Source organism: Salvia miltiorrhiza, chromosome 7, assembly GCF_028751815.1.
Source record: "Salvia miltiorrhiza cultivar Shanhuang (shh) chromosome 7, IMPLAD_Smil_shh, whole genome shotgun sequence".
Lineage (NCBI taxonomy): Eukaryota > Viridiplantae > Streptophyta > Magnoliopsida > Lamiales > Lamiaceae > Salvia > Salvia miltiorrhiza.
The window spans coordinates 42,776,958-42,792,422 of NC_080393.1; the positions used below are offsets into that span (position 1 = coordinate 42,776,958).

Consider the following 15,465-nt stretch of genomic DNA (forward strand, 5'->3'; position numbering starts at 1 on the left):
ACTTTTTCGAGCATGCTCTGTGCCTTAAAGTATCTTCTTTTACTTGCTCGTTCATCTTTTGTGCTCTTGGGTGTTACTTGCAGGTTATCTGGTTCTCGGGCGAGTTTTAGAAGTTTTGGAGGCCGTTTTGAAGAGCATTGGAGCAGCCACCGACGCCTCACGGCGGCCGCCGCCTCGGCGCCGCCCGCCGCCTGGCGGCGCCCGCCTGTTGCTGATTGGAGAAGAGCTGCGAAGGGGGTAGGCGGCGGCGCCGTAGCGTGGCGGCCGCCGCAGGGCGGCCGCCGCCCACGTTTTTCGGCAGTTACGTTTCAAGGGGTTTAAAATCCTTTTTTAGGGTTTTTGGCGAGGATCCTGATTCCAGCAGCCTCTAGGGCGATTTCCACACTTTCTCCTTGGTTTTTTAGAGATTTCAAAACATTAACATATGCTTTTGGATTCATTGGATCACCGTTTATGTCAATCAACTTTCCATCGAATTAGTTTACTTGATCGCTACGTTTTGTAAGAACTCGCTTGATTCTCTTAAGTTTATTTTAATCCTTTGGTTGTCTCTTTATTCGCTTATGCTTTTGAAGAATGTGATGATCTTAGATTATTTTCCTTGATGTGGTTGAATCTTGATAATTTATGAGCTTCGTTGGTTCGTTGTGTTTGCCTACAGATTTCTCTTAATTGTGAATGATTAGGAATCTCTCTTATGGTGATTAAAGCTATCTTTGAATTTGAATTTGATGCTTGCTTTAGTTTTCATGCCTAGGTAGCAATTAATTGTTGTTATGAGTTTATGATCGTTTTGTCTAGAGTACTAGATTTAAACCCTAGTTGATAGGTTTAATGTTTAATCTCTATGTTCTTAGTTGTTACATGTCTACTGCATTAGTTAATGTTTATTGCTTTCTTCCGTTTATGTCTTGGTGATTAGAGTGCGAGATAGAGCCAGACCCAACTACCCGATTAGAGTGTTTAGGTTTCCTTTCCGTTTCTTGTGAGTAATACAATTAAAGCCCTGCTTAGCCTTCCTTGAGAGACGACTTGGGTGAGCTTATTACACTAGGACGACCTCGTACGATTGCGAGTCAATCTCTTAGGTGTTTTGGGTTGAGTCAAATTTTGGCGCCGTTGCCGGGGAAGGCTTTAGGCATTTGATTGTGTTGCATTGTTTCCGTGTTTATTTTTGTTTCTTTCTTTTGACTCGGTTATTTTCTCCCTCCGGTGCGTTTGATTTGTTTGTTCGTGTTGTGTATGCAAGGACGTAGAAGCTTGAAGAGAAAGCTCGCACCTTACTACGACAACATACATCGACCCCGTGAGATCCTTTCAAGCCTGGAGGAGGAGTCCGAGTCCAGTTCGAGAAACCTTGTGGAATCTCAGTTTCGAGAGGAAGACTGTGAAGAGAGAATCACTCCAAACCCCATTCTGGAAGACTTTGAGGACTCACGCTCAGTGGAATTAGAAGATCCGTTAGAGAACGGCGAAGGGCGTGAGCAAGAAGAAGAAGAAGTTCATCCCAATCCTCACCAAGAAGCCATGGCGGAGAAGTACATGGGAGATTTCTCCAGGCCGGTCATCGGGAACACTAGTACCTCAGCGATAGTGCTTCCCACAGCTGTCCGAAATTATAATTTGAAGCCAAACGACTCAAACCTGCTGCCGCTCTTTCATGGGATGCCGAGTGAGGACGCCCTACAGTTCGTCCGTGATTTCTGCACTCAAGTGCAGACCTTCCCTCTGTTGGACCTCACCGAAGATCAGTTGAGACTCAAGTGCCTACCCTATGCACTCAAGGACCGGGCGAGAACGTGGTTATTGTCCTTGCCGCCGAACTCCATCACTACATAGGGGAGAGGCGTGCGAGAAGTTCATGCTCAAGTACTACCCCAACCACAAGACTCAGGAGATTAGGAGTCAGATAATAAACTTCCTGCAAGGAGCTGACGAGCCCCTCCACGAGGCTTGGGAGAGATTCCAAGAGCTCCTCCGCCAGTGCCCACAGCACCAGTTAGCACCCGTCATGTTGATGCAGTTCTTCTATGACGGATTGATTCAGACGGCACAATTCATGGTGGACAGTACCGCTGGGGGCAACATTGCCCGAAAGACAGTTGATGAGCTCAAGGAGATATTCGACACACTGGCCGCGAGTTCTCAACAGAAATCAGTCAGAGGAAGGAGGGTCGAAGCCAATGCTGTAGCCCCAAACAATGAGCTGCAGAAGCAAGTAGCGGACCTGATGAGGCAAGTTCAGCATCTAAGAATGAATCAGGTGGAGCCTCAACCCGTTCAAGCACCGCCAGCTCAGGCACCGCCAGCAGAAGGGTGTGGCATTTGTGGCGATTTTAGCCACGGGACTAACGAGTGCCACCGAATGGGGGAGTTCACACCTGAAGGGGAGGCAGAGGTCTATGCTGCTCAGGGATACCAGGGGAGACCTCAATTTGAACAGAGGCCCATGTTTAATCAAGGGCAACAGAATTCCAACTCGGGGTGGCGAACTCAGCAGAATTCTGGATGGAGGAACCAAGCGCCTGGCCAAGGGTCGGGATCAAATCAAGGGCATACTTGAAAAGACCGTGCAACCATCGCGCAAAGATTGGTCCATCAAGCTCTCGGATGCCCTATGGGCATATCGGACCGCATTCAAAGGAGTTCTTGGGATGAGTCCCTACCGTCTTGTGTATGGCAAAGCCTGCCATTTGCCGGTCGAGATCGAGCATCGCGCTTATTGGGCTATCAAGGCCGCGAACTTGGACCTTCGATCCGCAGGGAAGCACCGAGCCTTACAAATGGAAGAACTTGACGAGTTGCGCAATGAAGCATATGAGAATGCGCGCATCTACAAAGACAAAGTGAAGAAAATACATGACCGTCGTATCGTGCAAAAGGATTTCCACCCGGGCATGAAAGTACTGTTGTTCAACTCTCGGTTGAAACTCTTTCCCGGAAAACTCAAGTCCCGTTGGACTGGCCCGTTCATCATCAAAGAAGTGCTCAATCACGGAGTTGTGGTGTTAACCAAGGAAGGCACAGATGAGCAATTTACGGTCAATGGACATAGGGTGAAGCCCTACTTGGAGCATGATCATTCTTCCGTTGTGGTAGAAAGACAAGTGCTTCATGATCCGGATTCTTAACCGACCTACCTTTTGTCGAGCTCTCGACCATAACTAGAGCGCTTTTGTGGGAGGCAACCCACTTCTTTCCCTTCCTTTGTTTTCTTTTCTTTTTGTTATCTTTTTTGGAATTGTGTGATTCGCGTTTTGTGGGAGCTCTACTGCGTTTGTGACTTGTTTTTATTGTGGTACAGGTTTTTGTTGGGATACTAAGAAGTTGGGCGAAATTCTGAACGCACAGGGGCGGCCACCGCCGCCTGCCGGCGCCCGCCGTATACGGCGCCCGCCCACCTACGGCGCCCGCCCGCTACCTCCTGCGATCACCCTAGTGGGCGTCACCGCCTACCCGGCCATCGCCGCACACGGCCACCGCCGCCTCGTAGGCGGCCGCCGCCATCTCCCAGCCCAACCAGCCCAATCAGCCCGACTCGGCCCGGCCCGTCAGCCCAGCCCCTTTTAAACCCTAGCCCACTTTTTCCCTCCCCACCCCCCCAGCCGCACCTCTCCTCACTCCCCACCATACTACTCGCATCCACCTTTCAGCCCACCGCCGTCACCACCACTCCGGCTACCGCCACAACCGCCGCCACCATCACTACAACCCTCACTCCCCACCTCAGCCCACCACCAGCCACCATCCTCCTCGCACCTCCGCAGCCGCCGCTGCTGAGCCAACCACCGCAGCCCACCACCGCCACCCCACCCCAACCACCACCCTCCCACTGTCATTCACCACCACCGACCGCCTTCTAGCGTCAACAGCCACCATCCTCCTCGCACCTCCGCAGCCGCCGCTGCTGAGCCCTCCACCGCTGCCCAACGGCCACTGCCGCCCTGCTACGGCCGCCGCCGCCTGCCTGCCACCGCCGCCTGTAGCATTCTGCGGCTCTGCCAGCCGACGTTATGTCTCGCCGTGCTAAGCGCCGGGCAATTGGCACCTCTGACCCCGACATCGAAGCGCGGGGCAACTCTTCGCCCATTCCTCGCCCTCCTACACCACGGGAGGATTGTCGGCATCTCTATGGCGCCCCCTTCGCAATCTTTGAAGCATGGGAAGGTACGAGGTATAAGGAACTCAAGAACAAGACAATTAGCCAACCCCGCTTCTTGCAGTGGCCCTTGTTGCGAACTTTGAAGGTGGATAAGCAAATTGAGACATATCTTCAGCAGCTTGGCCTCCTCAAGTATGCCAAAACGTCTCATCCCGGTCTCGAGCCGCTAACTCTAGAGTTCCTTTGCACTTTGAACTTCACTGCCGATAGATCACAACTCCATTGTCGCCTTCTCGGCCAACCCATCATCCTTTCTTACCAGTTAATGATGGAGATTTTTGGCTTTCATCATTGTCCCTTGAAAAATAAGCCAACCAATTGGATGGCGCACGAAGCTTGGCGAGAGCTTACTGGGTTTGATAACTGGACCGCTCAGGGTGCTCGAAGTGGTTTTCTGAAGGATGCCGAGCTCGGCATTTTACATAAGTTCCTCGCTTTTTGCATTTTCGGGAAGGAACAGGCAAACAAGGTCAACTCCTCGGAAGTCTACTTGTTGTGGTGTGCGTTGCATAAGAGAAAAATTGACGCCACCACCTTCATGTGGAATCAGATGGACCTCATGGCTCGACGTGAGAGTTTCATGCCTTCTCTTAGTCCAGTTGTCACAGCCATTGCTCTCCACTTCTCCCTTTTTCCTGCGACAGCTGTCCCGGCTTCTCAGACAATCGTTGCACCCCGGCCTATTGATCTTGCCGAGCTGAAACTTTTTGTGGCCGCAGATTCTTCCATCATTCCCCAGTCGCAGCGTCCGCTGGTCCGTGCCTTCTTGCAAACCCGGACCTTGGGGGCGACCTCTTCTAGGTCGCGTGCTGTGCCCGATGCTGACGCTGCAGAGGAGGAGGCAGCTTATGAGGATGATCCAATACCTGCCACCTACATATACTTATGACCCTCCTGCTGGTCCTTCTGACGCGTTTGCCCAGTTTCAGGCTCACTTTGATTCATCATTGGGCCGGTTCCGTCAAGATGTTTTCCAGCGCTTTGATGAAGTGCAGGACACAATGACCGGGTTATATGGCCGAATGGATGACTTCTATGGTCATCTGGACAACCTTGAGGGCCATGTTCACCCGATGCAGACACAGATGGGCCATATGTATGGCCAACTTAACTCCTTAACTGGGGAGATGTCGCATCTACGCACCCAGGTGTCCACCTTCGACACCCGCATGGTTTCTTACAACCAGCACCTGGCCACTAATGATGACAGTCTTCAGGCAATCCAAGCACAGTGGGCGGCCTTCTCTTTGCAGCATCGCGACCAGTTCCACCACCCTCCGCCCCCGCCTTCGGGGCCACTGTGAGCTGACCTTCCTCCGTTCCCTTTGTACATTTTTTTTTTATTTTCTTTGTCTTTTCTCGTTCTCTTCTTCATGTTTGGTTTGTTTGCTTTGTTTTGTCTTTGCAGCTCGCCGTTTTGGTCCGCTTTTCTCCTCCACCGCTGACTCCGTGGTTGCACTTCTTTTCAGGGAAGCTCTCTTCTATTCTTGTCTATATTTTGCCCTGAGGACAGCGCCTATTTTCGTGTGGGGGGGGATGTAGGTGTCTCTTCTTTGGGTGCTTGGGACGACTGGTTCCCACGTTGTGTTACTTTGCTTGTTTGTTGTTGAGCAAATGGCCCCCCCTACTATGATTCTTTTACTTGCTTTTGAGTGCACCTTTGTTTCTGGCAAGAGTCCCTTGTGATCTTGGTTTTGTGTTTGTTGGGTTGTTGTCCTTGTCCACTTTGATTGATTTATTCATGCATAGTGTCTTGTTGGATTAACGTTTTGGGTGCAACACCTTGATGAGCAATTTTTGATGTGATTTGTCCGGTAGATGCTAGGAGGAGTGCTTTCATTGTAATTGCCTAATATCTTATCTCTTTTGAAATTTGGTGAATTCGGGTTTGTTATTGAGTTCTTGATAGCTCTTGGTCTCTGCTCCGCTGATGTTTAGTCATGAGCAAGGGAAACCACGCGAGAACACTTTGGATCACCTCCAAATGTTGTAATCTCGTGAATTATGGCTTATCTGTCAAGAGCAAAAATAACGAGTTCCAAAAAAAAAAAAAAAAAAAAAAAAGGGAGAAGCGAAGAGAATGAATGTGATTTGATTGTAAAGGCGATTACATTAGGAAGCTCGCTCCTAGCGGAGAACTGGGTCTGATCGGATTAAATTGTATTATCTTGTTGTTGCATGTTTAAGCGTTAACCTTGGACACTTTGTGGGAATGTTGAAATCTTGAGGGACATGGATTGGTTTGAGATTTGTTGGTGAGTAAGATCACAAGTGATTCTCGTTTGATGATTTGGGTGTTGCTTGAGGACAAGCAAATGATTAAGTGTGGGGGGGTTGTTTACCTCATTTCTGAGTGTTCGTTTTGTATGTTTTAGCACTTTTTCGAGCATGCTCTGTGCCTTAAAGTATCTTCTTTTACTTGCTCGTTCATCTTTTGTGCTCTTGGGTGTTACTTGCAGGTTATCTGGTTCTCGGGCGAGTTTTAGAAGTTTTGGAGGCCGTTTTGAAGAGCATTGGAGCAGCCACCGCCGCCTCACGGCGGCCGCCGCCTCGGCGCCGCCCGCCGCCTGGCGGCGCCCGCCTGTTGCTGATTGGAGAAGAGCTGCGAAGGGGGTAGGCGGCGGCGCCGTAGCGCGGCGGCCGCCGCCTCCCAGGCGGCCGCCGCCCACGTTTTTCGGCAGTTACGTTTCAAGGGGTTTAAAATCCTTTTTTAGGGTTTTTGGCGAGGATCCTGATTCCAGCAGCCTCTAGGGCGATTTCCACACTTTCTCCTTGGTTTTTTAGAGATTTCAAAACATTAACATATGCTTTTGGATTCATTGGATCACCGTTTATGTCAATCAACTTTCCATCGGATTAGTTTACTTGATCGCTACGTTTCGTAAGAACTCGCTTGATTCTCTTAAGTTTATTTTAATCCTTTGGTTGTCTCTTTATTCGCTTATGCTTTTGAAGAATGTGATGATCTTAGATTATTTTCCTTGATGTGGTTGAATCTTGATAATTTATGAGCTTCGTTGGTTCGTTGTGTTTGCCTACAGATTTCTCTTAATTGTGAATGATTAGGAATCTCTCTTATGGTGATTAAAGCTATCTTTGAATTTGAATTTGATGCTTGCTTTAGTTTTCATGCCTAGGTAGCAATTAATTGTTGTTATGAGTTTATGATCGTTTTGTCTAGAGTACTAGATTTAAACCCTAGTTGATAGGTTTAATGTTTAATCTCTATGTTCTTAGTTGTTACATGTCTACTGCATTAGTTAATGTTTATTGCTTTCTTCCGTTTATGTCTTGGTGATTAGAGTGCGAGATAGAGCCAGACCCAACTACCCGATTAGAGTGTTTAGGTTTCCTTTCCGTTTCTTGTGAGTAATACAATTAAAGCCCTGCTTAGCCTTCCTTGAGAGACGACTTGGGTGAGCTTATTACACTAGGACGACCTCGTACGATTGCGAGTCAATCTCTTAGGTGTTTTGGGTTGAGTCAGAATTCTCTATACCCCAACGTGATGTTGACGCAACAACTCGGGGACGATGAATGACACCCGACGAGGGTTGGTTGAATTCGAAAACTCTCGGTTGGTTGAATTCGAAAACTGTCAAGAGAGAATAAAACTCACAGTTTTGATAAATAATAGTCCAATTTTCGTCCATCACAAATAAGCCATATATATAGGCAAAAACTAAACCTAGTCTAATAAGGAAACAACTTAAAACAAACCCTAATCAGCCAAACAAGGCCATTATTCCCTAATTTTCGTGCATAACAAGCCCTATATATAGGGTATGCGAAAACCTAACCAAACTAGGAGAATAAATATGGAAAATAACTCCTAATCTAATAAGGAAACAAATCCTTAGTCAAAACATGGTATAAAATTCAAAACTGATTCAACTAAGGCCCAATTTCAGCCACCCTAATATAACCCACGAAAATAATAAAATAAAAAATAAATAAAAGATTTGATTAAATCAGCCCACATATGCAACGTAACTTGGGCCTCCATAGCATGCATCATTCCCCTCATCTTGAAAGGGATTTGTCCTCAAATCCAAGTCGTCAATTGAAATGTCGGGATCAAAAACCAGATCTTCGTTTTTTGCAAGAAACGACTGTTGGACCATAGCTTTTCTCCCTTGTCCATCACCCTTCTTCTTCGGATCTAACTCTGACTTCTCTTGAACCTCGCGATCCCTTGCTCCACCTCGCATTTTCTTGCTGCCATAAAATTGTCGGTGAGAATTCTCGAAGTCTTCCTCGCAAGATTTTTCTTCTTTCATAAGACCCCTTCAAGTACACCTAATTGACTGAAGAAAATTCTGAGCCGGTTTCTGTTGAGATTGCTCAATTCGATATAACCTCTCATGGAAAGGCTTCTTCGCATCTCTTCCACCATATACATCAAATCGGCTCCAGTCATACTCAAGTCAGATTGAATCTAAACAGAGCTAAAAACTAAACTAACGAAAGGAAAGCTATGGTCCAACAGTCGTTTCTTGCAAGAAATGAAGATCTGATTTTTAATCCCGATATTTGAATTGACGACTTAGATTTGAGGACAAATACCTTTCAAGAGGAGGGGAATGATGCATGCCATGTAGGCCCAAGTTACGTTGCATATGTGGGCTGATTTAATCAAGTTTTTTATTTATTTTTTATTTTATTATTTGCGTGGTATATATTAGGGTGGCTGAAATTGGGCCTTAGTCAAGTCAGTTTTGAGTTTTATACCTTATTTTGACTAAGGATTTGTTTCCTTATTAGATTAGGAGTTATTTTCTATGTTTATTCTCCTAGTTTGGTTAGGTTTTCGCATACCCTATATATAGGGCTTGTTATGCACGAAAATTAGCGAATAAGGGCCTTGTTTGGCTGATTAGAGTTTGTTTTAAGTTGTTTCCTTATTAGACTAGGTTTAGTTTTTGTCTATATATATGGCTTATTTGTGATGGATGAAAATTGGACTATTATTTATCAAGTAGAGTGAGGTCATAATCCAGCCCCAAATGCCATTCCCAATTTATAAATCAAGTAGAAGGAAGTATTTCTATGTTCAATCCCACAATTTAAAACTACCATCCAACATCTACAAATTTTCTGAAATAATAGTCAACAACAAACCAATCAAAACTAGTCAATGATGGCATGGCTTTTTTTTTTTTTTTGCAAATTTAGAGATTCGTTGCTGCACTATGCCCCTAACTAATTATAGGAATATTAAACTTAATTAATACTTGATATGCTCGAGGATCGTCTCTTGTATTATTTAAATTCACCATACATCGATTAAACCTAACATGCTCCTATTAATTTAATTGTTGCACAGAGGAGTTCAGAAATACCTGAAGAATTCCTAAGAATTCATCAATAAATTTTTGAACAGGACATAATACTTCAAAGAACCGTTTGACCCCTCAAACAATCTCCAATCGTATTTTCCAAAATAATAATTCTTCCTCTTTGAGAGAGCTTTCTGTGGCCGCCTGTTTTGCCTCATTCGGAGTTCTGCAGAGGAAGTTATGGCCGTTCTTCGGAGACTGCCAGAAGTTGATTTCCTGCGAAAATCTGACACCAGCTCTGATCTTCTGGACTGTATCCCGCTCAATCCCCGGCGTCGGATGGGCGAAGATCTTCGAGGATTCCCCGGAGAAAACACCCACTCAACAGGCGCTGCTCAACTCTCACATAAAACCTAATTTTGTAATATGAAATTACGTACGTCTGGTCTATTCTGTTCTGAAAGCTGCTGTGTTTTTATGATTATAAATACAGAGTTGGACTATTTTTTTCCTACTAGGCTCAGGAGTATTTGGGCCAGCCCAGGGATAAAATACAAGTAATAAAGATGAGCCTCAAATGAATTAATTCTTATGATCAGCCCAGATCATAATTAATTCATAAATATTAATTCATTCCACTAGAGAATCAATATTGACTTACCCCTTAATTGCCGATGATGAGTCGGGGCTTGTATTTAGACTTATAGAACCCCCGTATTTAAGATATATAACATTCATTAATTAATTTAAGCTTATGACAACTTATACTACTAATTAATTTCTTATTAATCCTTAAGTATTACCAATTGTTAGGTTCGGAGGGTCTCAAATAGGTGTATGGGGGGGAATACACCTATAGGCTATTTTTCAGAAAATTCAGAGGGATCTCAAGATAGAGATCAAAACGAAACTTTACACTCAAACTTAGACGCCTGTTAACTGAAAAGAGTTTTGACCAAACAGGGTTGACGACTGATACTGAAATACTCTTCAGTAATGAGTTATCAGTTAAGTCACTGGAACTTAACTGATGCACGTTAAGGCTTCAGTCGAGTTTGCTAAAATAGAGATGTTATAAATCTTCCTGACTATCAGATGATAGATCAGTCAGACTGATAACATACGCAGCGGAAATAACTTTATTTTGTAATAGCCTTTGTTGAGCACGTTGTTAGTCTTAGGTTTCTCTTTGCATTTAATCAGTATTCAGTTTATCAATTGTAAGAGCACAAGTAGGAATGTAAAACTAAAAGCTGTAAATAACACTAGAGATTTTTACGTGGTTCAGAAAACACTTCCTACATCCACGGTCGGTTGATCAGACCAACAACTTCACTCTGCAAGTGCTTACGGGTGCACTGCAAACCTATCCGTGTGCTTAGCCAGGTGCACAGAACCGAATCAACTGAAGATCCAATCTTCAGTACCAACACTTCACTCGCGTTGGATTTCTCACTCCTAGCACGAACTGGCACTAGGGTCTCACGGAGTCAGAGTACCTTCCTGAACTCCTTTTCAACTCAAACACTCGATTCTATCGGTCGAAGGGAGGTTTGAAATCTTGCCAACTAAACTTCAAAGAACAAGTTCTTTGGAGTTAGTTTTGACCTAGGCTTTAGGTAAACAAGGGTTTGCCTAAGATCTAAGAGAATATATTTAATCAGCAGTGACTGATTTTTGGCTTTGGTCTTCGATTCAAGCTTTGGAGAGGTTAAGCTTTGGCTGAGAAATAATTTTGGCAGAGTTTCAGCTTATGTCGTTGAATCGGTGAAGATTGAAGTGATCCTCGAGCGCTATTTATAGGAGAGGTCTTGAATAGATCCGTTGGCGGAGAACATCTTCAAGATTTCTTCCATTGGAGAGCTTTTTGAATTTGGGCTGAGGCTTCAATCTTCGAGGTTCCTTATTTGGTGAGAATGGCTATGTTGAAGAGCGGGAGATGCGACGTCTCTGATAAAGTAGCCACCAAATAGGAATGACATCTGCAGAGAAGGATGATCCTAAGATCTCTGTATTTAATGCGCTGTACTTTTGGAGTACGTGACTTCCTTTGAACGTTGGAGGTTCAGTCCAAGGAAGAATGTTTAACTGATACTTGACTTTAGTATCAGTCCGCTGAATCCATGTGGCACACATTAAGTAATCAGTTACGGACTGATTCTTTAACTGATACTTCAGTTGGCAACTTCAGTCTTCAGTCTTCAGTCCTTCGTCCTTCAGTCTTCAGTCTTCAGAACAACAAACTAAACTAGAAAAGAACTCTAACACTTGAGTTCGAACAGTTCTAGTCTATTACAATTAAGGTCTATGGATTTTGGTATCATCAAAACAAGGATTAAGATATTCCATTAAGTTCCCAACACAAAAATCAATCTTATTATTGCACGTGAACTTAATCAACCTGCAGGGTTTAGTGCAATAAACCTTTTGAGCTCCTTAAGCGGATGACATCATCCTATACCGGATTCGGTCACCTAATACATATTATCAAATGTCATATATAAATTGCAATCACCCAGGATACAGAGTACTCATGTTAATATGTAACTCTCACCCATAGTAAATCAAATTGATACACAAATTGATATATACACTTGAAATCTTATTAGGATTTAGGTCCCATTAAATCAGTAAGATCTTGATTCTTCATTTAGGTCAGACAGAAGAATACATCTCACTGTGATCCTATCAATACGTTTACACGTACCAATATAGACAAGTAGCAAGACAAACTACTCCCATCTATACTACAACCTAAAATAATAACTCGTCCTAGAGTCGTCTCGACTGTGATCAATTTTATATCTGATAAGGTTATTCCAATTATACGGTCTTCTGTGATCTACAACACACCATATAATCTATTTATTTAGATATAGTAGGACATACATTTGCAATTATGAACAATTCAGATAGAAGATCAGATAGTGAACTCATGAATCATTGTATACAAGTATAAAAGTTCATACTTTCAGTATACAATTAAATCCAACACTAATAAGAGCCTTTGTTCACTATGCCAATTTCTCACAGAAAACTAGAAAAATTCAAACAAAAAAGCAAAGATAAGTTAAACTACACTACACGATGAGATCCAGAAATACAACCATCAAACTAAGCTCCAACGAAACCCGAACTTGTGGTAGGCGGGGAGAATGTTGTCGTCCCGGGCTCCGTAACATTAGAAAATAGCTTCTCTTCGGCATCCGCATCGAACTCTGGCCGTCGTCTCAACGAAGTATAATCGACACGGAGTAGGGGTGAGGGAGTCACGGCAGCTACTAGCATTGCCTTGACGTCCAGGCACACAGCAAGGCCGGATCCATACTCCGGACTCTCTTCGCCGACATGTCCTCCAAGAAATGGCTCCAACAAAACAAAACGACCTCTTTTCTCCCATCAAGAAAACCGTCTCCTTCCAACAAAAAAGTCAAAAAAGGGATTTTTTTTATATATATAATTTGGATCGGGTCAGACACAAATCGGAGCTGAGTTGGGTCTGTTGCAACTCGATTGCACCATGCAACTAGTTGCATCCAAGTTTTTGTGTTTTGTTAGAGCTATAAGCTCAATTGGTATTTATTTCATTCATTTTGTATACATTAAAAACGCACTAACTTAGTTTTTTAATAATTCTAGACGGGTTTAACATATATATATACGAAAAAACTGTTATAATAAAATGTGGATTGCTAATCTAACTTTTTAAATAAAATTTAATTGATTGATTAAGATATAATGGGATTGGTTAAATTAAAAAAAAAAAAAAAATCAAGGCTCCAATGTCATGTCCTTTTTGTGGTTTTAGTCTGTTTGTCAATTTCATGTCACTTTCTATTTAGTAAAATTACTTCATGTACTTCACTTTAATCACTTTATAGGAATAAGATTCAATATCCAATAATTTTATGTGTGTTACTGTGTTCCATGCTTATATTTATTACTCTCTCCATCCCAGCTTTTTGTATCCACTTTTAGTAGTATTTACAACTAAAAGTGGATACAAAAAGCTGTGACAGAGGGAGTATTTTAAAAATATTTTTTATAAAAATAAAATTTATTATAATATTATGAATTATATTTGATTTTTAATAATTTTAGACGGGTTTAACATATATATATATATATATATATATATACGAAAAAACTGTTATAATAAAATGTGGATTGCTAATCTAACTTTTTAAATAAAATTTAATTGATTGATTAAGATATAATGGGATTGGTTAAATTAAATAAAAAATAAAAAAATCAAGGCTCCAATGTCATGTCCTTTTTGTGGTTTTAGTCTGTTTGTCAATTTCATGTCACTTTCTATTTAGTAAAATTACTTCATGTACTTCACTTTAATCACTTTATAGGAATAAGATTCAATATCCAATAATTTTATGTGTGTTACTGTGTTCCATGCTTATATTTATTACTCCCTCCGTCCCAGTTTTTTATATCCACTTTTAGTAGTATTTACAACTAAAAGTAGATACAAAAAGCTGTGACAGAGGGAGTATTTTAAAAATATTTTTTATAAAAATAAAATTTATTATAATATTATGAATTATATTTGATTTTTAATAATTTTAGACGGGTTTAACATATATATATATATATATATATATATATATATACGAAAAAACTGTTATAATAAAATGTGGATTGCTAATCTAACTTTTTAAATAAAATTTAATTGATTGATTAAGATATAATGGGATTGGTTAAACTAAAAAAAAAAAAAAAATCAAGGCTCCAATGTCATGTCCTTTTTGTAGTTTTAGTCTGTTTGTCAATTTCATGTCACTTTCTATTTAGTAAAATTACTTCACGTACTTCACTTTAATCACTTTATAGGAATAAGATTCAATATTCAATAATTTTATGTGTGTTACTGTGTCCCATGCTTATATTTATTATTTTAAAAATACTTTTTATAAAAATAAAATTTATTACTCCCTCCGTCCCAGCTTTTTGTATCCACTTTTAGTAATATTTACTACTAAAAGTGGATACAAAAAGCTGGGACGGAGGGAGTATAATATTATGAATTATATTTGATTTTTATATCATTTTTTTAAGTATATACCATGACTTTAAATTTATCAACCTATTATTAGCTAATAAAAGTAAAATTAAATGATAAAAAATAATTATATACCCTAAATTGATGGAATAAACCTTAGTTAATAATCACAAAATTAAACAAAAGCATACAAAGTTGAAATTGAAGAAAAAATATATAAGAAAATAAATAAAATTAAAAGTGAGACACAGAGTGAGACATAAATTGTGGTACATTGAATTTCATTCACACTTTATAACTCTCATAAAGATGAAACTCTTATTCTATTTACAATATACTCAATCATTTTATTAAAACTCATTTCATTCTCAAACGGGTATGAAATTAAGTGATGGTGTCGGTGGAAGTTTATATTACCATAATAGAAGTGAGCATACTATATGTATATCTCCAATAAAGTTTCCATAACTTAACGACATGAGCTTTTGGTGCAGAAACAACGGTTGCCGTCGGAGCCTCCGCAAAAGCTGCCGGTGTAACCCTCATTGACGCATGCTTGCTGGCATTGAGCTGTGTGGTTCACACATGGACCATTAAACGTTGAACTCGCCGAAACGCATGGACTACCCTCTGATTCTTCTGCCAATTAGACAAAATCAATTTTATTCTGTTAACTCTGAATAACGTTAAAAATATGTATTTTGCAAGTAAAAATGCATAATTATGAAAAAAAAATACTATTTTATGAGTAAAAAATTAAAATCTCATTTGAAAATTAATTTTCTCCATCCATCGGTTAATATCTATGGACTACTAGAAAACATAAATGAGACAAAATAGGGAAGAGGGGGGGGGGGGGGGAGATTATTACGGGACGCCAAAGCGAAAACCAGCAGCAGCATAAAGCAAAACGAGTATTTAGTTTTCATAGTTGCTCGTGTCTCTTTTCTAGCCAGAGAGGGCAGTTATTTATACTGAATTTGGTCGTAAAGGAAAGGAATATATTACAA

General features: G+C 41.6%; 1 protein-coding gene, 1 long non-coding RNA gene and 1 other non-coding gene across 3 annotated transcripts; 1 reads left to right on the plus strand and 2 right to left on the minus strand.

Moving 5' to 3' along the window:
• Window positions 1-1,895: 1,895 nt before the first annotated feature.
• On the minus strand, window positions 1,896-2,001 carry LOC130996344 (small nucleolar RNA R71). The gene has a single exon (XR_009092527.1). It is a non-coding gene; the product is annotated as a small nucleolar RNA R71 (small nucleolar RNA).
• Window positions 2,002-2,654: 653 nt separating this feature from the next.
• Window positions 2,655-3,131, plus strand: LOC130994244 (uncharacterized). Its single transcript, XM_057919282.1, has one exon. It carries the CDS (start codon window positions 2,655-2,657, stop codon window positions 3,129-3,131), a length of 477 nt encoding a protein of 158 aa, XP_057775265.1.
• Window positions 3,132-12,364: 9,233 nt separating this feature from the next.
• Window positions 12,365-15,465, minus strand: LOC130992742 (uncharacterized). Its single transcript, XR_009091375.1, has 3 exons — window positions 15,327-15,465; window positions 13,939-15,094; window positions 12,365-13,359 (listed from the first exon to the last, which is right to left on the minus strand). It is a non-coding gene; the product is annotated as an uncharacterized LOC130992742 (long non-coding RNA).